The following is a 24,342-nucleotide window of genomic DNA, read 5'->3' as shown; positions in this document are numbered from 1 at the left end:
GTTTCTCTCGAGCGTGGGTTGCTCTCTGCGGAGCAACCCACACTCGGCTTAGTTGGCTCGTTCTTGGTTCGTGACCAGCCCCCACCCCCACCCCTTGTGGGCTTTTATGTGTTGAGGCACGGATGCTGGAGAGGAAGGGAAGCCAGCTGCTTTCACACAATACGTTTATCTCAGAGGCTGAATTAATCACGCGGGTCAGAAAGACACAGAACTTTCTTTCAGCGAGTTTCGGCCAATCACTCCCTCACCACCACCACCCAACGAGACAAATTTAGCTCTCTTAAACTTGTGCGAAGGCAGCTGTGGGCAATGTTCCCTCTAAATAGTTGCTCCAGGAATCCCGAGCCACCTCAAGTCCTCAACCCAGTCACTTTGCTGCCCTGCTGCACCTCAAGACTCCTGTTTAGCTGGAGGTTTCAATCACGGTTGTGCGGCTGCTCTGCCGACTGCAGTCCGTGTGTTGCTGCGCGGTGTTTACTTTCCACGTGTGCGGCCGGGCACCCGTGCAGCTTAGAGGGAACATTGCGCTAATCCTAAGGTGGTTAACTTCTGAAATTTACTGTATTTTTCGGAGTATAAGACGCACTAAGGTTTTGAAGAGGCAAATTAAAAAAAAAAGTTTTTGTACTCTGCAAACCTCCAAAAAAAGGCCCATTTTTCACACACACACATACACACACACACGAAAAAGGGAATGAACAGTCTTTAGGAGGGTTGTAGAGTGTTCCTGGGTGAGATGGGCCCCCCAAAAATGAGCAAAAAGGGCCCGTTTTTCGCAAAAAGCGCTTGTTTTTTGTAAAAAAAGGGGGGGGCATTAGGAAGCTTATAGAGTGCTCCTGGGGGCAAAATTCAGCAAGAAACAGGCCATTTTTTGCTCATTTCTGCCCTCCACAGCCCCCAGGAGCTCTCTGAAAGCCTCCTACAAGCTATACATGGCTGTTTTGGTGAAGAGGCGGGGTTTCAGGAGGCAAAAAATGTGGAAGGGGAATGACAGCACTGGGTTAAACTAAGGAAGCTCAGAACACCTCCCTCATGTTTAATAATAAGACATGCTTCTCTAAAAAGAATCATGCAAGAAATTAAATTATCAATTTCACAGCTGGGCTAAGGAGACAAGAAACGAAATTCAAGAATCCGCCAAACATCAAATTTTTCCTCATGTGTAATTTCTTCTCTGATAAAGGAGTAATTATGTGTGAAACATGTTCCCCAATCTGGGCATTTAATGGTTACTCTCCTATGTGTAACCTTACATGATTTATAAGGTTAGACCTACTACTGAAATCTTTCCCACAATCCGGACACTCATACGGTTTTTCTCCTGTGTGACTCCTCTTGTGTATCACCAGATGGGAACTTTGACTGAACGTTTTCCCGCAATCAGGACACTCATATGGTTTCTCGCCCGTGTGAGTCCTCTTGTGTCTCTCCAGATGGAAATTACACTGGAAACTTTTCCCACAATCTAGACACTCATATGGTTTCTCACCCGTGTGAGTCCTTCTGTGTCTCCCCAGAAGGGAATTTCGCGTGAAATGTTTCCCACAATCTGGGCACTCATATGGTTTCTCTCCAGTGTGAGTCCTCTGGTGTTCCATAAGGGAAGAATTCCGACTGAAACTTTTCCCACAATCTGGGCACTCATATGGTTTCTCTCCAGTGTGAGTCCTCTGGTGCACCACCAGGTCAGAATTGCAACTAAAGCCTTTCCCACAATCTGAACAATACAGTTTCTGTCCCGTGTGCGTTGTCTGGTGTTTCACCAGGTAGGATTTGCGATTGAAACTTTTCCCACAATCAAGACATTCATATGGTTTTTCTCCAGTGTGAGTCCTCTGGTGTATCACCAGGTACGAATTCCGACTGAAACTTTTCCCACAATACAGACACTCATAAGGTTTCTCTCCTGTGTGAATCCTCTTGTGTGTCACCAGTTTGGAATTCTGACTGAAGCTTTCCCCACACTCATATGGTTTCTCCCCATTGAGAGTCCTCTTGTGTATCACCAGATTGGTGTACATGCTAAATATTTTGTCACAATGGGAGTACTGGTAAGAGTTTCTTTTTGGTATGGATATTCCACGAATGACGAGAGACCTGTTGTGAGTAAAGCTTCTGACGCACCCCAAATTTTTCTATGGCTTCTCAGATGTGATCCCCAATCTCTGTGTTTCCCACAATAAGCAGTCAGTGGGGATTTTCCAATACTGATATTCTTTGATTCTTGAGGAGGCCAACAATATTTCTGGTCTCTTACCTGATGATTCTTTGATTCTAGCTACCCTTTCCTTCCACAAAGGCTTTCATTAGTTCCTGCCAGTTTTGGCTATCTAAAAAACCTTTTTCTTCCCACTGACTTCCAGGTGTTCTTTACTGATAAATTATCCTCCTTGAGTTCTCATGTAATGTTTCCTTGAGTTCCAAACACGCTTTTTTTTTCCCCAGCTGAAAGCTTTGTTCTCATATTTCTCTCTATTGTCTCTCATCAGCTGAGGAAGGAGAAGAGTTTACACTTTGAGGACGAAGTGGAAATAAATGCTGATTGATTATCCGTTTTACATTTTATATCTGTTTTTAATGATCTGTTGTCCAGAGTGCTCTTCTTGGCATCCTCTTTGTCTGAAAGATTCATATTAATGGGTTAGTTTCAATATTGCTTAAAAATGACTACATGAGATGCGAAAGCAGTAGAAATACCCCACTAAATACCATGAAAAAACAGACATCCCAATCCTAGTTTTCTTCCTCTCTCTCTCTCTCTCTCTCTCTCTCCTCGTGTATCTCTCTCCTCATGTTCTATTTCCATTGTGGTTCCCTGTGTAGAATTGAAGATTGATAGCTTGCCTGGTGTTTGCTGAACACGTGTATGTATATAAATTTTGCAGATAAGTCATTGTTTGAAAGACAAAACCTCTGTATACTGTATTTTGCTCCTGGGTTGTTTCAAAATAGTAGTCACGCGGTGCGCATTCTGACAGGTTATGGGCCCAATCCAGAGAGAAGGCCAGAGTGACTAGGGAGACCAGAGAAAAGAGAAACCCAGTGTGAGCCTGCATCAGAGCCAGAGGGGTTGTACAACTTAGTTTGATAGTGAGTAATGACTTGTGAAAGGAAGCTAGGACAACAGAACTGATGGAGGAAGCCAAAGAGGCCTCAGCCGATTCTCCATCAAAAGTGTCCCCAGATGCAGGAGTGGGGAAAACAGGAGGTGATGATGCCTGGCTCAATACCAGGCAAGCTCAAATATCCAATTTAAGCAAGGTGATGGCCTGGTGGCCAGCAACAGGTGGTTCGTCCTTGAATGGAGGTCTGGCTGGAGCGGTCAATGGGTGAGTAGGACCTTCCACTTCAGCTGAGAACTTGGCAAAGCCAGTGATCTGTTATAACTGTGGGGCTGCAGGGCATTGCAGGAGCACTTCTACTAAGCCACAGAAAGCACAGACTTTCAGCCCAGTCGAGGGCCCAATGAAGGTGCCCAGGGATACTAGCCAGCTGAGAGGAGGCTGACCGCCACCCCATCATGTGACCTGGCAGTCATACCAAGAGGGCCAGGAAAAACCAGGACTCCAGGGATCCTTCCGGGGGTTAGCGCCACCCAAGATTTAAAGCATCCCTTTTGCCCATGAAACTCCTCCCTTGCCAGGAAAGCAACAGGTCAATAAACTTACAAGGATCTAAGTGATTCGTGCAGGGTGAGGGAGGCAGGTGGCTCAGAAATATGAAAAATACCTATCAAGATTTCTTTAAATCCCCCAAATCTCCCAGCAGGAAATGACAAGCATCAATTTCAAGCCATGCAGCAAAAAGGTAAAAACATTTGGGGAGAGAAAGACCATGCAGCCAAAGCCACCATGTTTCAGCCTTGCTGCTTCCTCTGCTTCATACACAGTGGAGGAAGCCAAAGGGCCCGACTTGCTCCCGGATTTTCCTCTGACCTGCCCTCTACTCACCTCCCAGGAGCCGCTTCCACCCTTGAAACAACACAAGAGGGTCCGTCAACACCAAAATACTCCCCCTATGTGACCCGGAAGGGAAAGTTCCTCTGCTCTCCTTTCCTTCACGTCCTCTCTAGCAATCTAATACTCTCTCGTTTCAATTCGTTCCAGCTCGGCCTCTCTCCTTCCGGTATAATGTTAAAACCAGCGGTGCCGCTGCTGTACTGTTTACTGCTTCCTAAGGCGTGAGTGTTGCTTCTTTGTAGAGCGCCATCTAGCGACATAGGGTTGAAAATCACCCTCGTTCTATCTATCCTGAAGCTTTTGCAAGAGGCTTTCGTGCATTCCTTCGGTGTGATGCATTCGATCCCCCACCTAGCACAGGAACAGCTTTCGTCCATGACAATCTAATACCTTTTCTTTCAGGTCTCCCAAGAGTTCACTCACTGTCCCTCTTGCTCCAACTAAACCAAAGGAAAGCGTCCAATAGCCAACCTGAATATGCACCTCCCTTGCAGTTTGGGTGGTGATGGAGGTGCAGAACTCCCCCAAACCTACCTTGGCAAATGGTTGAAGCTGTAATAGTTAAGGTGTTGAAGAGGCGGCTATAGCCCTAGTCTGTCCTTTGGGGTCTGGTAGGGTTGCCCTCATTGTCCCGGCAACTGAGCCAGGAGCTTCTTTTGCAGGAACTAAACCAAGGGAAAGCATCTGGGGGGGGGGGGAGTGCCACCATGCAAGGAGAAAGGGCTCCTCCCTTATGAATCAGTGAAAGCCCTTCCAGCCAGTTTTCTCTTGGGGGTGCAGGAAACTCCCCAAGACGATATTTGCCACTGAGGGAAGCTTGAAGAGTGATGCTTAACGCTACTTAGCTTCACAAGACTACCAGGTGCTGCATTATAAAAGTTGATAAAGGTCTTGTTTGTATCTGCAGCCTTAAATGATTGCCAGCTTAATCTCCCTTTAACAGAAAAATGAAATATGAAACCTTGAAGTGGCCACCCACATTGCTTCCAAACCCATCTAGATAGGAAATATTATTTTCCACTCTGCATTCTTGAAGCTGGAACTGCCATGATTACCCTGAGCAAGCAACGAGGTTTAACACCTACAATTGAACTGTTAGGTGAGACCGTCCATCCAATTATGATATCCAATTATGTACAGGCTGTCCTCAATTTGCTTCATTTAGTGATCATTTGAAGTTACAAAGTCATTGAAAAGAAAGACATGACCATTTTTCACACTTAAAGGCCACAGCAGCATTGTCACATGATCAATAATTCAGACTGGGCAATGTACTTCTCTTTGCGACAGTTGTAGTGTTCTGGGGTCATATGATCCCCTGTGGTGACTGAGTTGGTTGCACAAACTGGAGGCCCTCCTGGACTCACAACTCCTGCTTGAGGTGGGCATGGCTGGGGGAGGGGCTTTCAACAGATTCATCTTGGGTGCCAATTGTGGCCTTTTCTGGACCGCGACGCATTGCACAAGGGGTCACTCTTGCCTTGGTCACCTCCTGTTTGAATTCCTGCACTTCAACTGGTCCAGAACACAACAGCGCACATAGTAAGGGAGGCTCCTAGGTTACCCATGTAACATCTTTGTGGTGCAAGCTATACAGCATCCGTTTAAGGTGCAATTCAAGCTCATTATCTTTAAAGCTATTTATTACAGCAATAGCAATCAGACATATATACTATGTATATAAGACCCCAAAGTGCTTTATGCCACTTGATTGACAGTGTCAGCATATTGTCCCCAACAAACTGGGTCCTCATTTTATGTGTCAGAATGACAGAAGGCTGAGTCAACCTCCAGGCATGTCAGGACCAAATTCCAGGCTGTGGGCAGAATCAGCTGGCAATACTGCATTCTAACCACTGAGCCAACAGGACACCTGTCATTATTTTCCCACCTTTATTTTTGCCGTGACCCGTCAAAACCGCGGACCACAAAAGCACGATCGACGAAAGCGCGCATTTGACGTCATCACAGCGCGACGAAAAAAATTAAAAATTGAAATAAAAATAAAATTAAAGCAAGTTGATTCACAGAAAGGTAAGCGTTAGGTTTAGAGTTAGGGTTAGGGTTAGGTTAAGGGTAAGGGTTAGGTGTAGAGCGTTAGGGTTACGTTTAGCGTTAGGTTAAGGGTTAGCGTTAGGTTTAGCGTTAGGTTAAGGGTTAGGTTTAGGTTAGATTTAGGGTTAGGTTAAGGGTTAGGTTTAGGGTTAGGTTTGGGGGGGTTAGGGTAAGGTTTTCCCTTTATTTTTACATTTTTCGATCACAGCGCGATGTTTTCGTCGCACTGTGATGATGTCACGTACGCGCTTTTGTCGAGCGCGATTTTGTCATCCGCGGTTTTGTGGTGGAACCTATTTTTACATCTTCCAGGTCAGATAGGAGGGCCACGCTCCTGGCCCCTTGCCTCAAATACTGCCATCTCATAGAAGCTAGGAAGAGAGCCTTGTCAGTTCCTGCCATATGAGATACTCTTCACCCTGAAGTTTGGCAGGTCTTTATCCTCCTGGTCTCCCATAAACAAAGAACTAACTGGGATAAGAACAGAGAGAACTGCACATTAGAAGGTGAATTGAAACCAGGTTTTTGTTTTTAAGCATTTGGTTTTAATACAGTTTTAAAGTTAATTATTGATTGGGAGCTTGTTAGCAAAAGACAGCACAAGAAATGACCATAATTATTAAGGCCTGGAGGCCTACTTAACTTCTAAATCAGTGTTTCTCAATCTTGGCGACTTTAAGTCCTGTGGACTTCAACTCCCAGAATTCCCCAGCCAGCTGTGCTGGCTGGGGGATTCTAGGAGTTGAAGTCCACAGGACTTAAAAGTTGCCAAGGTTGAGAAACACTGCTCTAAATTGAACGAAAGCAAGAATCATGGTTTTTTGGGATTCCTCGCCCATCCAAATGTCATCAACTTTCCTAGGGGCACCGTGCCCTGTACTTGGAGGGCAAGAACACGTTAAAGGTGGAGGCTTTGAATTTTGTCATTTGCTATATATATGGTGTTGATTAGTTTCTGTATTAAGGTTTTATTACTTAAACTGTGTGGAGTCACAATGAGTTGGGCTGCCATATACATGCTAAGTAAAAATATATACAGACATATCGTGTTTCCCCGAAATTACGACATGTCCTGATAATAAGGCCATGTCACATTTTTCTGGTGGGCAAAAGTATAAGCCCTCCCCCGTAAGTAAGCCCCCTGGACAACCCCCCCACACCTCCGACTAGGCAGAGCGCCGATCACCAACCTAGCGGTATCCCAAAGGTGCCAAGCCACGGGAACTGGGGCAAGGCAAAGGTGATTGCGTTGCCTGGTGCCTTCGGGATACCGCTAGGTTGGTGAGCGGCTCTGTGCCCAGCTGAAGAGGGGAGTTGCCAGGCAGCTGCTCTCTTGCAAGCGGGCTCCCAAAGAGCCGGGCACAGCCTTGTATCCGCTCTGGGCGTACGCTCTATGGTTGTGAGCCAGCTGCCGGCAGAGCATACAACCACAGAGAGTATGCCCAGAGCGGCTACTGCCGGAAGACTCGGTTTGGAAGCTGCAGAAAAAACCATGCCAAGTGCCCTGGCTCTGCAGGGAGAGCTGGGCCAGGGCATCGTGAGGCTGGGAGGCGTGTGAGGGAGAGTGGAACAGCCGCTCACATAAGCTCCAGCCATGTAGAGCGGCATTCACTGGCATTTCGAAGGCGGCAAGCTGCAGGAGCCGGGCGGCGGCAAACAGGCGCTCACGCGGCTTGGTGATATCCCTAGGTCAGTGAATGGCGCTGTGCCCAGCTGGAAAGAGGCTTTGCTGGGTGGCTGCTTGTGAGTGTGGTCGCTTCATGGCTGCTGTGTTGTGCTACTGTGACAGCGCAACACAGCCATTCGCCCATGAGGCTGTGTCCAGCTCTTTGGGAGCCCGCTCGCAAGAGAGCAGCCACCCGGCAACCCCAAAACAATAAACCCTCCCCTGATAATAAGCCATATTTTGTGGGTAAAAAGAAAATAAGACCCTGTCTTATTTTCAAGGAAACATGGTATTTATATCCCCCTGTGTTATATGTAGAAACAACTCATTACCTAATATACCTAATATACCTCTTAGGTAAAACATGCCTAATAAGAGATCTACGCTCGCTTTTTGTGGCCCACAATGGCAATTCCCCTAAACTCTGTGAAAGGGAACGACAGCACTGGGTTAACCAATGAAGCTCAGATCTCCTTCTTCATGTTTAATAATAAGATATGCTTCATTAAAAAGAATTATGCAAGAAATTACACTATTAAATTCTCAGTGGGGCTTTCACTAAGGGACAAGATTCAAGATTCCTGTAGACAGATCAAATTTATCCTCATGTGGAATTTTTTCATCTGTGATAAGCAAGGAGTTTTGTGCTGTCTCCAATCTGGACATTTGAATAGTTATTCCCCTATATGTAACCTTACATGATTTATAAGACTAGACTTACAACTGAAATCTTTCCCACAATCTGGACACTCATACGGTTTTTCTCCTGTGTGAGTCCTCTTGTGTACTGCCAGGCTGGAACTGTGACTGAACTTTTTCCTGCAATCCAGACACTCAAATGGTTTTTCTCCTGTATGTGTCCTCTCGTGTTGCACCAAGTCAGAATTTCGAGGGAAATCTTTCCCGCAATCAGGACATTTATATGGTTTCTCTCCTGTGTGAATCCTCTGGTGCACCAAAAGTTCGCAATTCCAGTTGAAACTTTTTCCACAATCTGGACACTTGTGTGGTTTCTCTCCTGTGTGATTCCGTTGGTGTATTACCAGGTAATAATTTTCACTGAACCTTTTCCCACAATCCAGACACTCATATGGTTTTTCTCCAGTGTGAGTCCTCTGGTGTATCACCAGCTTGGAATTTTGGTTGAAACTCTTCCCACAATCCTGACACTTATATGGTTTTTCTCCTGTGTGAATTCTCTGGTGTATTACCAGCTTGGAATTACGTTTGAAACTTTTCCCACAATCTGGGCACTGATATGGTCTCTCTCCTGTGTGAGCCCTCTGGTGTTCCACAAGGTGGGAATTCCGACTGAAACTTTTCCCACAATCTGGGCACTCATATGGTTTTTCTCCTGTGTGAATCCTCTGGTGCACTACTAGGTCGGAATTGCAACTAAAACCTTTCCCACAATCCAAACAATAGTGTTTCTCTCCTGTGTGTGTTGTCTGGTGTTTCACCAGGTGGGATTTGTGATTGAAACTCTTCCCACAATCCAGACACTCATATGGTTTTTCTCCTGTGTGAATCCTCTGGTGTACCAACAGGTTCCAATTCAGACTGAAACTTTTCCCACAATACAGACATTCATATGGTTTCTCTCCTGTGTGAGTCCTCTGGTGTTTCACCAGCTTCGAATTCTGATTAAATTTTTTCCCACAATCCAGACACTCATATGATTTCTCTCCTGTCTGAGTCCTCTTCTGTATCCCCACTGTAGAATTCTTACTAAACATTCTGTCACAATCCGGACACTCATATGGTTTCTCTGTCTGGTGTATAACCAGGTCAGAATTCCAAGTGAAACTTTTCACACATCAGAGCTGCTGCTCCTGCATCGACTGCTCCATAAATCATAGGAATCTTGTTCTTTTGCCAAAATTCAAGCATTTGTATGGTTTTTTGAGGAGTGGATCCTCTTGTCCATAATCAGCTGTGATCTGTAATCTGTTTTTCCCAAAAAAGGCGGTCGCTGAGGTTTTTCCAACACTGATATTCTTAGATTCATGAGGGGGTCAAAAATATTTCTGATCCCTTATCTGATGGATTATTTGATTTAAGACACTCTTTCCTTCCTCAGTGTCTTTCATTAATGCCTTTGGCTTTCCAAGTGACCATTTCTTTCCCAGTGATGTCCAGCTATTTCACACATTTTCTGAATTTGGAAATTAAAACTTTTTACTTTTCCATGCAATATTTTCTTGAGTTCCACATAATCTATTTCTTCCACATGAAAACGCTGGTTCTGTTATTCTCTCCTTTGTCTCTTTCCATCTGCTGAGGAAAGAGAAGAGTTTTAAAACTTTCTGGAAAAAGTGGAAAAGATTTTGATTGATGGTTTGGTTTGCATTTTAATGCTGCTTCTCATTCTCGGTTGTCCAGGCGACTCTTCTTGGCATCCTCCTTGTCTATAAGATTCCTATTAATGGATTCGTTTCATTATTGTTTATAAAATGGCTGCATAACCTGCAAGAACAGCAAAAAAAATTCCACATGTTACTATGAAAAAGCAAAAATATCAAAATGCTAGTTTAACATCTAACATTCATTTTGATTCATTAGGTAAATAGAAGACTAGAAAAATCCAAGTTCAAATATCCACTCCTATTTCAAATAAAAAGTTTTATTCAGATACACATGTATGAACACATATAAACCTATAAATGTATTAATGTAGAACCTTTTTTGCACTTCACTCTTTAAAATGTTTCAGAAGTGCATTCACTCATTTTTTTTAATCCAGTTTTAGAAACCTAGCAACATTAGTGGACGAAATGGTGCCCAACTCCTATGCAAGATTTAAAGCATCCGTTTTGCCATAAAACTCCTCGCTTGTTAGGAAAGCAGCATGTCAATAACACCACAGGGAATGAAGTATTACGCAGAGACTGAGGGCGATAGAAATATGAAATAAAGGGTTTTTAAATCTCCCAGCAGAAAACCACAAGCAGCAATATTAAATCATGCAGTAAAAGGATAACAAAAATTTGGGGAGAGAAAGAATATACAGCAGCAGGGAGCATGTTTTCTTCTTGTCCCTTCTCTGCTTCTATCTACAACATGAACGAGCCCAAAAGGCCCGACTTGCTCCCGGCTTCTCCTCCGACCTTCCCTCCTCCCGGCTTCTCCTCCGACCTTCCCTCCACTCACCTCCCAGGAGTCGCTTCGACCCTCCAAGGAGCACAAGAGGCTCCGCCGACGCCATCACCTTCCCGTGGCTGAGCCGGAAAAGGAAGTCCCTCTGTCCTTCGCCTCCTCTCCTCCACATCCCCTCTAGCAACCCAATTTTCTATCGGTTCAACTCGTTCCATCTCCGTCTCTACTTCCCCAGTAGACTAGCCAAGCCACCACTGTACTCTATTCACTACTTTCTAGTCTCGAGTGTTTCTTCTTTCTAGAGCGCCATCTAGTGACATAAGGCTGAAAAACACGCTCGTCCTATCTCTACCCTAAGGCCTTTGCAAGATGTTTTCATGGATTCAGTGCTCCCTTCTGTGCCATCATCAAGTTGTATTCGACTCCCACAGAGCACGGGAATAATTTTTACAGTGTGTGGGGCGAACAAAACAGCCCTCCTTGCTCCCAGCTTATCTTCTGCCCTAAACGTACCACCCATCTGATGCTAACTCCCCAAAACTACCTTTGCAACTTAGGGAAGCTTGAAGAGTGATGCTTCACCATACTTAGTTTCACAAGATTAGCCAGGTTCTGTATCATAAAAGATAATGGTCTTGTTTGTATGTGCAGCTTTAAACGATTGCCAGCTTCATCCCATTTATAAAAGAATGATATATGGGACAAACCATGAAGTGGTTTCGCAGGCAACGTGAAAAACATTAGGAGGGTGCTAGTTTTTTGAAAGCTGATCTAGAGTCCTGCCCTTTAGGCGTTGGCGCTCAATTTCTCTCCCAGACCCAGAAAGGAGCAGGCCTGGAGACCACCCACTTGCCCATAACTCTCACCTGCTGGTCTGGGACTCCTATCTCTTCCCACATCAAAATCACATTAGGTCCTCACTTAATGATCCCCAGGTTCCTAGAATTGCAATGGCCACTGGAGCTGCCAAGATTTCCCTCACCAAGCAATTCTGGCACTAATTAGTGTCAAAACCAAAAAATAGCCATATTTCTTTTCCAAGCTCAAGAGAGGGCTGGAAGAGTAATTTCCCCTCTTCTGGACAGTTGGCATCCTGACTGGCTTTATAACTTTATAACAGCAGTTTTTAATGGATAAGAAAACCATGAGAGGTTTTCCTGGCAGAGCAGTTCAAGGCATTGCTGCAGATTAAGATCACTTATAAGTTCAATTGAAGTGGGCAATGAAAGGTTGGCAGCCTGGGAGTTGAACTCACCATCTGCTTGCAGCTCTGACTTTGCCACCCAGAGAAAAGGCTGTGCAGGAGAAAGACACCTCCATCTGGGTTCAGGCGGGGTACATCACCAAAACGGCATTGGTTGCAATTCTCATGGACTTTTGGAGGGTTTGAGATAGACAGGTACAATCATTATGTCCTTCTTATATCTCTGATCAGATTTCAACATCAATCAAGATATCCTTTGGAATCGGCTACGAGGACTGGAAATAGAAGACACTTTATTACAGTGGTTCTATTTCTACTTTCAATCAATGTGGGTAGAAGAGGGGCTAGTCTTGGCCTCTGAAATTTGGGGTGCCTGGGGGCTCAAGCCTTTCCCTGCTACCTTTTAACATCTACATGAAATAGCTAGAGGCAGCTATCCATCCAATGATACCCAGTTATGTAGGGGTGGTCCGGGAGATATGAAATTTCGTGACTCGTCAAAAGGGCGAATGACAAAACCGCGTCCGACTAAACCGCATCACTGACGTCATCAACGCGGCGACAACAGCCAGCACGGAGAAAGAAGGGCGCTTTAAATAGCGCGTTGAAAGAAAGCCAATTCAACTTAAGGTAAGGGTTAGGTTTACGGTTAAGGGTTAGGGTTAGCTTAAGGGTTAGGTTTAGGTTAAGGGTTAGGATTAGGGTTAAGGGTTAGGTTAAGGGTTAGGTTAAGGATTAGGTTTAGGTTTAGGGTTAGGTTTAGGATTAGGTTTAGGGGTTAAGTTTAGGTTTAGGGTTTACAGCGTGCTTCTGTCTCCGTGCTGTTGTCGCCCTGTTGATGACGTCAGCGACGCGGTTTAGTCGGGCGCGGTTTTGTCCTTCGCCCTTTTGTCGGTGAACCATAAAATTTAATGTAGCAATCATTTGAAGTTACAATAGCACTTGAAAAAGTTACTTATGACCATTTCCCCCAAACCATTACAGCATTGCCATTGTCACGTGATCAAAATTCATACACTTGGCAATTGACTCATATTTGTGACAGATGCAGTGTTCTGAGGACAAATTATCCCCTTTGGTGACTGACCTGGTGCACAATCTTTTGAGTCCTCCTTGACTCATAGCTCCTGCTTGAGAAGATCACGGCTGGGGCCTGGGCTTTGCACAGATTTATCTATTGCACCCATTGTGCCCTTTCCTGGACCAGGGAGGCCTGGCACAGTGGTCACTCATGCCTTTTTTGGATCACTGCACTGGACCACTCAGAAATTTCAACTGCTCCAGAATGCAGCTGCACACACAGTAATGGGGAGTCCCTAGATTGCCCATGTAACACCTTTGTTGTGCAAGCTGGCTTGGATTCATTTCTCTACAAATGCAACTGAAGAGGCCGGTCATGGACTTACAATAATACAATACAATAGCAGAGTTGGAAGGGACCTTGGAGGTCTTCAAGCCTGTGGAAAGAAAGAGTCAGCCAGCAATACTGCATTCTAACAACTGAGCCAACCAGCACCTGTCATTATTGTCCCACCTTCATTATATTTGCATCTATCTGTTCTATCAGATCAGATAGGGTGGCGAGGCTCCTAGCCCCTTCCCTTAAATATTGCTATTGGATAGGAGCTGCTAAATGAGTCTTTTCTGCTGCAGACCTGGCCTTATGAAACACTCTTCCCCCTGAACTTTGGCAGACCAAATTCTTCCATAAAACAAAGATCTACCTCTTCCCCTTAAGCACTGAGATAAGAAAAGATGCCCGCACTTCAGAAGCTTGATTTGAAACCAGGTGTTTGATGTTGCTAATCCTGCAGTGAACCTCTCCAGTTTAACTCCTTGCGAAGAGAAAGGTAACCAGTTTTAAGCAAAAATGAGAACAGGCAGTAACATAATTAGTAAAGCCAGGTTAACGTCTAAATTGAACAAAAGCAAGAATCACCTTTTTGGGATTCCCAGACCATCAAATTGCCATCAACCTTGCTAGAAGTGCCCTGTACTTGCAGGACAAATGCATGTTATTTGCTTTTTGCATCCTTTGTGGGCAGCTCAGCACCAGCCGCGGTTCCCTTTGTGTCAGCTCAGGAAGAAGGGAAATGTGGAGGAGCAGCAGTCGCCATCGCTGAATGCAGGGAGGGAAGAACTCCAGCTCTCCTGCGCAGTGTGGCTCTCCTGCGATGCACAACGCAGGCGGCTACTCACCTCACTGGACAGTGATCTGACCCAGGAAGGTATCCCGCTTGTGCGTGGGCAAGAAAGAGATAAGAGAAAGGGGGAGAAAAAGAGAAATGAGAAAATGATGGAGGGAGAGAATGAGAGAGGGAAAAGAGAGAGAAAGAAAAGGGGGTGAGACGGAAATGAGAGAGAAACAAATGAGAGAGAGAAGGGAGAAAGGAAAGAAAGAGCTCTCTCAGAACTATGACAAAATCTATGGCAAGGTAGATCTCTTGCCAAAAAAACTGCAATTTGCCAGAAAGCATGAATTGGAAGCAAGTCTGATTTTTTTGCATATGAAAATAAGATTATTTATAATTTATAAATATATGATATTGCTGTTAGTACAATCTTGCCAGCTTCTATCATTTTAGAGTTCACTATGAAAAGATTACAGAAAATCAATTTCCCACAATTAATTTGGATTTGCTATCATATTCAATGAGACAGAAAGAAAAAGAGAGGGAGAGGAAAAAGAGAAAAACAGAAATGAAAGAGAGGAGAGGAGAGAAAGAGAGACCCACTACTCAAAGAAAACAACAAGAGTCATGAAACCTGGGTAGACATGGTTTTTTTTGGGGGGGGGGGTGCGTGTCATGTGACTTGATGGGAGTGGTGTTGAATTGGCCATGCCCACCCAGGTTTTGTGGCTCCCTTTTCTTTTCTGTGGGAAACAGGTCCAAATGGCTCTTTGAGTGTTTAAGGTTGCAGACCCCTGGTATAGGATCTACTGCATGAGTAGGGGATTGGATTAGATTACATACAAAATATATTCTATTTTATTCCTATTCCTATTCTATTCATAATTCCGTTCTATTCTCATAATTCTTATTCTAATTCATAATTCTTAACTCTTTATCTGTAGCCTACTTTACTCATTTGTTTTACACTAAGACAAATTTCATTAAAAAGAACCATGCAAGTAATTAAATGTTTAATTATTCAGCTGGGTTATCAATGAAAGTAAAAAAAAAAGCCAAATTAAAGATTCCTGTACACACATCAAATTTTGCCTCTCTTGGAATTTCTTTTGTATGACGAGGGAGGAAAATTGTGTGAAACACTGTCAGCAATCTGACCATTTGAACGGTTACTCCCCTATGTGTAACCTTACATGGTTTATAAGGCTAGAGCTAGTACTGAAATCTTTCCCGCAATCTGGACACTCATATGGTTTCTCCCCTGTGTGAGTCCTCCAGTGTTTCACCAAGTCGGAGTTCCGATTGAACATTTTCCCACAATTTGGACACAGATACGTTTTTTCTCCTGTATGAGTTTTCTGGTGCATCACCAGGTTGGAATTCTGACTGAAACTTTTCCCACAATGACATTTATATGGTTTCTCTCCTGTGTGAGTTCTCTGATGTTTCACCAGGCTGGAACTGCAACTGAAACCTTTCCCACAAGCTGGACACTCATATGGTTTCTCTTGCGTGTGAGTCCTATGGTGTATCACCATGTCAGAATTCTGACTGAAACATTTCCCACAGTCTGGGCACTTATATGGTTTCTCACCTGTGTGAGTCCTCTGATGTCGTACAAGGAGGGCATTTTGAATGAAACTTTTCCCACACTGCACACATGTATATGGTTTTTCACCTGTGTGAATCCTTTGGTGTATCACCAGATCAGAATTACATCTGAAACCTTTTCCACATTCTGAACACTCATACGGTTTCTCTTCCGTGTGTGTCCTCTGATGTTTCACCAGCTCAGATTTCCGAGAGAAATCTTTACCACAATCAGGACATTCAAATGGTTTCTCTCCTGTGTGAGTCCTCTGATGTTCTACCAGGAGAGAATTCCAACTGAAACATTTCCCACAAAACAGACACTCATATGGTTTCTCTCCTGTATGAGATCTTTGGTGTTTTACCAGGCTAGATTTCCGAGAGAAATCTTTCCCACAATCAGGACACTTATATGGTCTCTCTCCTGTGTGAGTCCTCTGATGTTTGACGAGAAAAGAATTACAACTGAAACCTTTCCCACAATCTTGACACATAAATGGTTTCTCTCCTGTGTGAGTCCTCTGATGTCGCACAAGGTTGGAATTTTGAATGAAACTTTTTCCGCACTGCAGACACTCATATGGTTTTTCATCTGTGGGAATCCTTTGGTGGATCACCGGATCAGAATTGAAATTGAAACCATTTCCACAATCTGAAGGCTGATACGGTTTCTCTCCCGTGTGAATACTCTGGTGCATCACAAGGGAGGAATTCTGACTGAAACTTTTCCCACAATACAGACACTCAAATGGTTTCTCTCCTGTGTGAGTTCTCTGGTGTATTACCAGGTTAGAATTCTGACTGAAACTTTTCCCACAATACAAACACACATACGGTTTCTCTCCCGTGTGAGTTCTCTGGTGTCTCACCAGATCAGAATTCCGAGTGAAGCTTTTCATACAATCAAGACATTCAAAGCGTTTCTGTGCAATGTGAGTCCTCTTGTGTGTCACCAGACTGGTGCGCCTGTTAAACGTTTTGCCACATTGGGCACACTGGTAGAGCTGCTCCTCCTGCATCGGCTGTTCCATGAGTTATGGGAGTCCTATTCTGAATAAAGCTTTTATCACACTCCAAGCATTGGTATGGGTTTTTGAGGGACGGATCCTCTTGTGCATAATGAGCTTTACCTAATGTGTTTTACCTACAATAGGCAGTCTGTGGGCTTTTTCCAACACTGATATTCTGGATTCATGAGGGGGCCAAAAATACTTCTGATCCCTTATGTGGTGGTACTTTGATTCAGGACACTCTTTCCTTCCTCAATGGCTTTCATTAATGCCTATGGCTGTCCAAGTGACCATTTCCTTTCCACTGATGTCCAGCTATTTCCCACATTTTCTGAATTTGGTTTTACTTTTTCATGCAATATTTTTTTGAGTGCCACATAATCCTTTTTTTCCCCACCTGAAAGCTCAGTTTCCGTTATTCTTTCCCTTGTCCCCCTCTGTTTGCTGAGAAAAGAGAAGAGTTTTAACAGTTTCTGGAAGAAGTGGGAAAGATTTTGATTGATGGTTTGTTTTGCATTCTAATGCTGCTTCTCAATCTCGGTTGTCCAAAGAGCTCTTCTTAACATCCAATTTGTAAGGTTCCTATTAATGGATTAGTTTCATTATTATTTATAAAATGGCTGAAGAACCTGGGAGAAAAGCAAAAAAAAAAATCATATATTACTATCAAAATACTAGTTTAATCTTTAATATTCATTATGATTTATTTGGGATGTAGAAGAGTAGCAAAATCCAAGTTCAAATATCCACATTTCAAATCATGAAATTGTCTTGTTGGCTTGGGTAGATCACAAATGGCTATTATTCCAAAGTGTTATAAAAATACATAAAATATTGAGGTTTATACAGATACACGTCTATGCACACAAATACACATCTATAAATTTATGGATGTCGAAAACAACGTCACAGGGAATATAGTGTTACGCGAAGACCGAAGGAGACAGAAATATGAAATAAAGACTTTTAAAATCTCCCAGCAGAAAATCACAGGCAGCAATTTTAAATCATACAGCAAAAGGATAACAATATTTGGCAGAGAAAAAATATGAAGCAGCCGCTGCCACGTTTCACACTCGTTGCTTCCTCTGCATCTACGCCGTGGAGGAACCGAAAGGGCCCGACTTTCTCCCGGCTTCTCCTCCGACCTTCCCTCCACTCACCTCCCGGGAGCCGGTTCGACCCTCCAAACTACACAAGAAGATCCGCCGTCACCAAAACACTCCTGTGTCTGAAACGGAAGAGGAGGTTTCTCTGCTCTTCACCTCCTCTCCTCCACATCCCCTCTAGCAATCCAATCCTCTATCGTTTCAATCTGTTCATTCCACTTTCTACTCCTCCAGTAGACTAACAATGCCATTAACTGTGCTGTATTCACGGCTTTCCAGGCACTAGTGTAATTCGTCGGCAGAGCGCCATCTAGTGACCTAAGGCTGAAAAACACGCTCGTTTTTATTTCTATTGTAAAGTATTTGCAAAATGTTTTCATTGATTCCTTCTGTGCCATCAAGTCGTATTCGACCCCCGCCGAGCACATGAATAGCTTTCGTCCATGATAACCTATCCTAAACCTTTTCGTTTAGGTCTCACTGTCCCGCTTGTTGCAACTAAACCAAAGGAAAGGGTCATAGTGGCGAAATGAGATAGAAACAGTCAACCAGAAAGTGCATCTCCCGTTTGTTCCAGCCAGTTTCTTGTCTTGGGGCGGGGGGGGGGGAGGGAGGCAAGATAACTCCTCGAAATCTGCCTCTGCAAATGATTGAAACTGTAAGAGTTGATCCTACTTTGGTTCACAGGCTTAGCCAAGTGCTGCACCCTTAAAGTTCATGACATTGTCTTTTCTGTGTGATTGTGAATCTAAATGTCAGCTGCATCCTATTAACAGAAGAATAGAACAGGGAAGCAACCAGAAAACGTTCACTGGCATTGCCTCTGAACCCCCTCTAGATAGGGGATAGATGTAATATTCTTGTCTGTATTATTATAATCCTCCTAGAAGGCAGAATTATTCAGAGCAGCAATTCCCAGCTTTATTACTGTTGGAAGAAATATCCTTCTGGGTTCAATTCCAAGGGGTGTGGGGGAGACGCTGGATTCATGGAAGTTGCTTGGGAAGACGGTTTATTGATGAACAAGATCACATACCTTGAAGATCTTGAGCGAAGGGGGGAAAAGGGAAGAAATGCTGAGAGTGCCTGGGTTTTATACCCTCTCTGAGCTTTCTGATTGGTTGTCAGACTCCCATGGGACCATGCAGGGGCAATTCTGTAGGCTGTCCTGAGTCCCAAGCTTAGTTGACTCTTGCTGTGTGATGATGTAATGAGAGGGCTTTGGGATTCCTATTATGGCTCTGTCTGAAGGAGGTAGATCTTTGTTATGTGTAATAGACTGGGCCAGGGATTAATGGCCCATTGACAAAGGTGGGAGGGTGAGGTTATACCTCCCTTTTAGGGGAAATATTCTGCCCTTTTAATATTTCCTAAAATATTTCATTTTTCTAGGAGAGAGGTGGATGCTAACTTCCTACATTACCTTTCAGCCTCATTTATTCCCAAGCATCTTGAGCGAAACACGTGGTGGAAGCCAGTTGGCAGAAAGCAGGTCTAAAGATTCCTGCCCTGCAATGCTGTGATAAAATCAAAACGTGCTTCTAGAAAGTATTCGCTTTTAAGGGTGTCCATCTTTGTGAAACCATGTTGCTTTAATTTTATTATTGTTATTTTTTTCCCGGTAAAAGATTTTAGTTTGTTTTTTAATTGAATTGTACATCTTGTACATTATATGAAAGCGGGAAAAATTTTCCTAGATGATTTATATTAGTCTCATATTTTTTTACATCTCAAAAACATGGCATTTTAACAAGTAGTGTGTAGATGCACTACATCCATGGTATATCTGGAACTGTCGGCGATAAGATTATACAGGTGCACATATATGCATCTAGACAAATACAAATGCACACACCTACAAATCTGTCTATATGTAGAAAATCTATTTGTATCTTAGCCTGAAAAATGTCCCAGAATTGTTACAGTCCAACCTTCCATGCTAATTTTAGAGATGTGGGCTTTAACTGACAAAATGATGCCTAAAGCCTCAGCTAGATTTGAACCAACAGTTTTGCCCATGGACGTCCTTGGCTGCAAATAAAGGCAGTAAATATTGTCCACAACCTCTCTGGTGACATCACAATTGAAGGAGTCCCCACTTACTCCTTGGCTTAAGAGCCAAGGTGGCGCAGTGGTTAAATGCAGCACTGCAGGCTACTGCTAGATCAGCAGTTCAGCGGTTCAAATCTCACCGGCTCAGGGTTGACTCAGCCTTCCATCCTTCCGAGGTGGGTAAAATGAGGACCCAGATTGTTGGGGGCAATATGCTGACTCTCTGTAAACCGCTTAGAGAGGCCTGAAAGGCCTATGAAGCGGTATATAAGTCTACTGCTATTGCTATTGCTATTACTGTGGGTTTCAGAAATCCATCACAGCAGTGGTGTCCAAAATGTCTGCCTGCCTTATGCAAAGTTTATTTAGCTTTTATACAATTTTAACAAGCAAGGCAAAAACGGGGGTAGCAACAGCATCTTATTGATACATTTTACTTGTCAATATCTAAGTTCATCTTAGCCAGAGTAGAGGCTTCACATATCTCCCTACTACCTGGTTCTAATAAACAGTTGAGGTAATCTGTCACTGAGATCATGGCCGTCTAATGCACATGTCTGCACATAATCTTTCCTCTCTTCCCACATCTGGTTCTGCTAATTAGGTGAGCTCATAGGTATTCGAGATCACCAGCTACTGAGATCATGGTGGCTTACTACGCATGTCTTTACATAACGTTTCCTCTATTGCAGTGATGTCGAACCTGTGGCACGCAGAGCCATTTGTCAGGGCATGCGAGGCACTGGCCAGCTGAGTTCACCCTTTTTTAAAGCCATTTTTCGCCCTCCCCATCCTTGAAAAGCGTTTGGAGACTGCAGTTACTTCAGAATGCGGCCGCGCGGGTGATATTGGGTGTGCCGAGGTACACCCACGTTACACCTGTCCTCCGTGAGCTGCACTGGCAACCAATTGGTCTCCGGACTCAATTCAAGGTGTTGGTTATTACCTTTAAAGCCCTACATGGCTTAGGGCCAGGATACCTTCGAGACCGCCTGCTGCCACATACCTCCCAGCGGCCAGTAAGATCCCACAGATTGGGCCTCCTTCAGATGCCGTCAGCCAAACAGTGTCAGCTGGCGTGCCCTCGGAGGAGAGCCTTCTCTGTGGCTACTCCAACTCTCTGGAACCAGCTCCCCCCGGAAATCCGGACCATACCCACTCTGATGGCCTTCAGGAAAGCTGTATAACTTGGCTGTTCCGGCAGGCCTGGGGCTGTTGACCTCATTGTTGAGGTCCAGCCCCGACTAGAATGAATGTATGAGGGTGTTTGTTGTTTTTAAATTGTTTTCTTTAATGTGTATTTCTTATATTTTTTGTAAGCCGCCCGGAGTCCTTTGGGATTGGGTGGCATATAATATATTTAACAAATAATAAGTAAATAAATAATGTAGCAGCCAAAAACTTTCCGTCTAGTAGTTGATTCTCTTGCTTTTACACCGTGGAAGGAACCAAACACACCTATTTGATCTCAGCTTCTCCACGGGATCTGCCCTAAACTCACCATCCACCTGATGGTAACTTCCCCAAGCTACCTTGACAACTGAGGAAAGTTTGAAGAGTGATGGTTCACCCTACTTAGCTTCACAAGATTAGCCAGGTGCTGGATCATAAAAGCTGTGAAAGGTGTTGTTTGTCCTCAGTTCATGTGACCTCCTTTGTCAACGGAGCCAGCGCACAATTTAGCCAGTGTCCTTTTAGATTGACAGCTCCTACTTGAGAAGATCATGGCTGCGGGAGAGGATTTGCGCAGATTCATCTGGTGCGCCACTTGTGCCCTTTCCTGGACCAGGGAGGCCTTGCACACGGGTCACTCATGACTTGGTCACCACTTCTTTAGGTCACTGCACTGGATCAACCAGAAAGGTCAACAGGTGTAGAACGCAGCAGCGCACACAGTAAGGGAGGCCCCTAGGTTGCCCTTGTAACATCTTTGTGGTGCGAGCTGCACTGGATTCATTCCTTTACAGGTGCAATTCAAAGGCATCACCTTTAAAGCAATTTCTTTATTACAGCAAGAGCACTTAAGAAACCATACCACCCCACTGTATTTTACACTACTCTTGGTTTAGTGTCAGCGTATTGTCCCCAATAACCTGGGTCCTCATTTTACTGATCACCGCTGGTCCTTCTCTTCACTAAACTAGCCATGCCCAGTTTTTACAACTGTTCTTCATATGCTTTAGCTTGCAGGCCTCTAAACTCATCATCCACCTGATGGTAACTTCCCCAAGCGGTGATACGATAGTCGTCTTCCAATAGCTGAGGGGCTGCCACAGAGTGGGGGAGGGAGCAACCTGTTTTCCAAAGCACCCAAAGGCGAGACACGGAACAATAGATGGAAACTGATCAGGGGAAGATTCAAAGTAGAAACAAGGATATATTTTCTACAATGAGAACAATCAGCCAATGGAACAGCTTGTGGCTGCTTCATCACTGGAGGCTTTCTAGAAGAAAACTGACTGCCATTTGTCAGAAGTGGTATAGAACCTGCTGCATGAGTCTGTCCCACCTCTCCCCCGCTCCCCGCCCCATCGAGAGCTACAATGCTGATCCAGCCCTCGAAAAAATCCAGTTTGGCACCACTGGAATAGGGTCTACAGCTTAAGTAGTGGGTTAAATTGGTGACATACAAAGTCCCTTCCATCTCATCTCTCATATCCTTCATGCTTGATATTAAGACAAGTTTCACTAAAAAGAATCATGCAAGTAATTTAAATGTTTTAATTTTTCAGCTAGGTTTCCAATGTGAGACAACAAATGAAATTCAACATTCTCTACACACATCAAATGCTGCTTCAGGTGAAACGTGTGTGTGATAAGGGAACTTTGTGTGAAACACCGTCTGCAATCTAGCTATTTGACTGGTTACTCCGCTATGTGTAACCTTACATGATTTATAAGGCTAGTCCTATAACGGAAATCTTTCCCACAATCCGGACATTCAAATGGTTTCTCTCCTGTGTGAGTCCTGCAGTGTATCACCAAACTGGAGTTCAAGGTAAAACTTTTCCCACATTCAAGACACTCATACGGTTTCTCCCCCGTGTGAATCCGCTGATGTTTCACCAGGTCAGATTTCCAAGAGAAATCTTTCCCACAATCTGGACACACATACGGTTTCTCTCCTGTATGACTCCTCTGATGTTTTCCCAGGCCGGAACTGCAACTGAAACCTTTCCCACAATGACATTTATATGGTTTTTCACCTGTGTGAATTCTTTGGTGTATCACCAGATCAGAATTAGACTTGAAACCTTTTCCACAATCTGAACACTCATACGGTTTCTCTCCCGTGTGAGTCCTCTGGTGTTTCACCAGGTCAGATTTCCAAGAGAAATCTTTCCCACAATCTGGACACTCATACAGTTTCTCTCGTTTGTGAGTCCTCTGATGTTTAACCAGATCAGAATTACAATTGAAACCTTTCCCACAATCTGAACACTCATATACTTTCTCTCGTGTGTGAATCCTCTGGTGTTTCACCAGGTAGGAATTCTGACTGAAAGTTTTCCCACAATCAAAACATTTATATGGTTTCTCACCTGTGTGGGTCCGCTGGTGTTTTACCAGGTCAGAATTCTGAGTGAAACTTTTCCCACAATGACATTTATATGGTTTCTCTCCTGTGTGAATCATCTGATGTTTCACCAGGCTGGAATTACAAATAAAATCTTTCCCACAATCTGAACACTCATACAGTTTCTCTCCTGTGTGAATCCTCTGGTGTTTCATCATGTAGGAATTCTGGCTGAAACTCTTCCCACAATCATGACATTTATATGGTTTCTCACCCATGTGGGTCCTCTGGTGTTTTACCAGGTAGGAATTCTGACTGAAACTTTTCCCACAATGACATTTATATAGTTTCTCTTCAGTGTGAGTCCTCTGGTGTTTCCCCAGGCCAGAATTGCAACTGAAAACTTTCCCACAATGACATTTATATGGTTTTTCACCTGTGTGAATTCTTTGGTGTATCACCAGATGAAAATTAGACTTGAAACCTTTTCCACAATGTGAACACTCATATGGTTTCTCTCCGATGTGAATGTTCTGGTGTTTCACCAGGTCAGGTTTCCAAGAAAAATCTTTCCCACAATCAGGATATTCATATGGTTTCTCTCCTGTGTGAGTCCTCTGATGTTCCACAAGGTGGGAATTCCAACTGAAACCTTTCCCACAAAATAGACACTCATACAGTTTTCCTTGCATGTGAGTTCTCTGCTGTAGTAGCAGGTCAGAATTCCAAGTGAAACTTTTCACACAATCAGAACATTCAAAAAGATTCTCCCCAGTGTGAGTCCCCTCGTGTTTCACCAGATTGGTTTTCATGCTAAATGTTTTGCCACATTGGCAGCACTGGTGGAGCTCCTCCTCCTGCATCGGCCGTTCCATGGGAATCGTGTTCTGAGTATAGCTTTTACCGATCACTAAGTATTTGCAATGGTTTCCATGGAATGGATCCTCCTATG

The 24,342-nt window shown here is 44.0% G+C and overlaps 3 protein-coding genes and 1 long non-coding RNA gene across 4 annotated transcripts; all 4 read right to left on the bottom strand.

The window, feature by feature from the left end:
- Positions 1–858: 858 nt before the first annotated feature.
- LOC116502426 (zinc finger protein 572-like) lies at positions 859–2,021 on the bottom strand. Its single transcript, XM_032208321.1, has 2 exons — positions 1,949–2,021; positions 859–1,819 (listed from the first exon to the last, which is right to left on the bottom strand). Exons 1-2 carry the CDS (start codon positions 2,019–2,021, stop codon positions 1,230–1,232), a joined length of 663 nt encoding a protein of 220 aa, XP_032064212.1. The 3' UTR covers positions 859–1,229.
- Positions 2,022–2,558: 537 nt separating this feature from the next.
- LOC116504808 lies at positions 2,559–5,747 on the bottom strand. The gene is made up of 2 exons (XR_004254850.1): positions 3,951–5,747; positions 2,559–2,619 (listed from the first exon to the last, which is right to left on the bottom strand). It is a non-coding gene; the product is annotated as an uncharacterized LOC116504808 (long non-coding RNA).
- A 2,402-nt stretch (positions 5,748–8,149) lies between these two features.
- LOC116504783 (zinc finger protein 544-like) lies at positions 8,150–10,932 on the bottom strand. Its single transcript, XM_032212014.1, has 2 exons — positions 10,831–10,932; positions 8,150–10,146 (listed from the first exon to the last, which is right to left on the bottom strand). Exon 2 carries the CDS (start codon positions 9,414–9,416, stop codon positions 8,355–8,357), a length of 1,062 nt encoding a protein of 353 aa, XP_032067905.1. The 5' UTR covers positions 9,417–10,146; positions 10,831–10,932; the 3' UTR covers positions 8,150–8,354.
- Positions 10,933–15,108: 4,176 nt separating this feature from the next.
- LOC116502425 (zinc finger protein 271-like) lies at positions 15,109–24,253 on the bottom strand. The gene is made up of 4 exons (XM_032208320.1): positions 24,043–24,253; positions 22,743–23,958; positions 22,383–22,539; positions 15,109–16,724 (listed from the first exon to the last, which is right to left on the bottom strand). The coding sequence occupies exons 1-4, from the start codon at positions 24,251–24,253 to the stop codon at positions 15,282–15,284; spliced, it is 3,027 nt and encodes a 1,008-aa protein (XP_032064211.1). The 3' UTR covers positions 15,109–15,281.
- Positions 24,254–24,342: the final 89 nt, after the last annotated feature.

This window comes from Thamnophis elegans, chromosome 2 (genome assembly GCF_009769535.1).
Source record: "Thamnophis elegans isolate rThaEle1 chromosome 2, rThaEle1.pri, whole genome shotgun sequence".
Lineage (NCBI taxonomy): Eukaryota > Metazoa > Chordata > Lepidosauria > Squamata > Colubridae > Thamnophis > Thamnophis elegans.
Note: the sequence above shows the minus strand (reverse complement) of the source record. Positions and strands in the feature narration are given on the sequence as shown.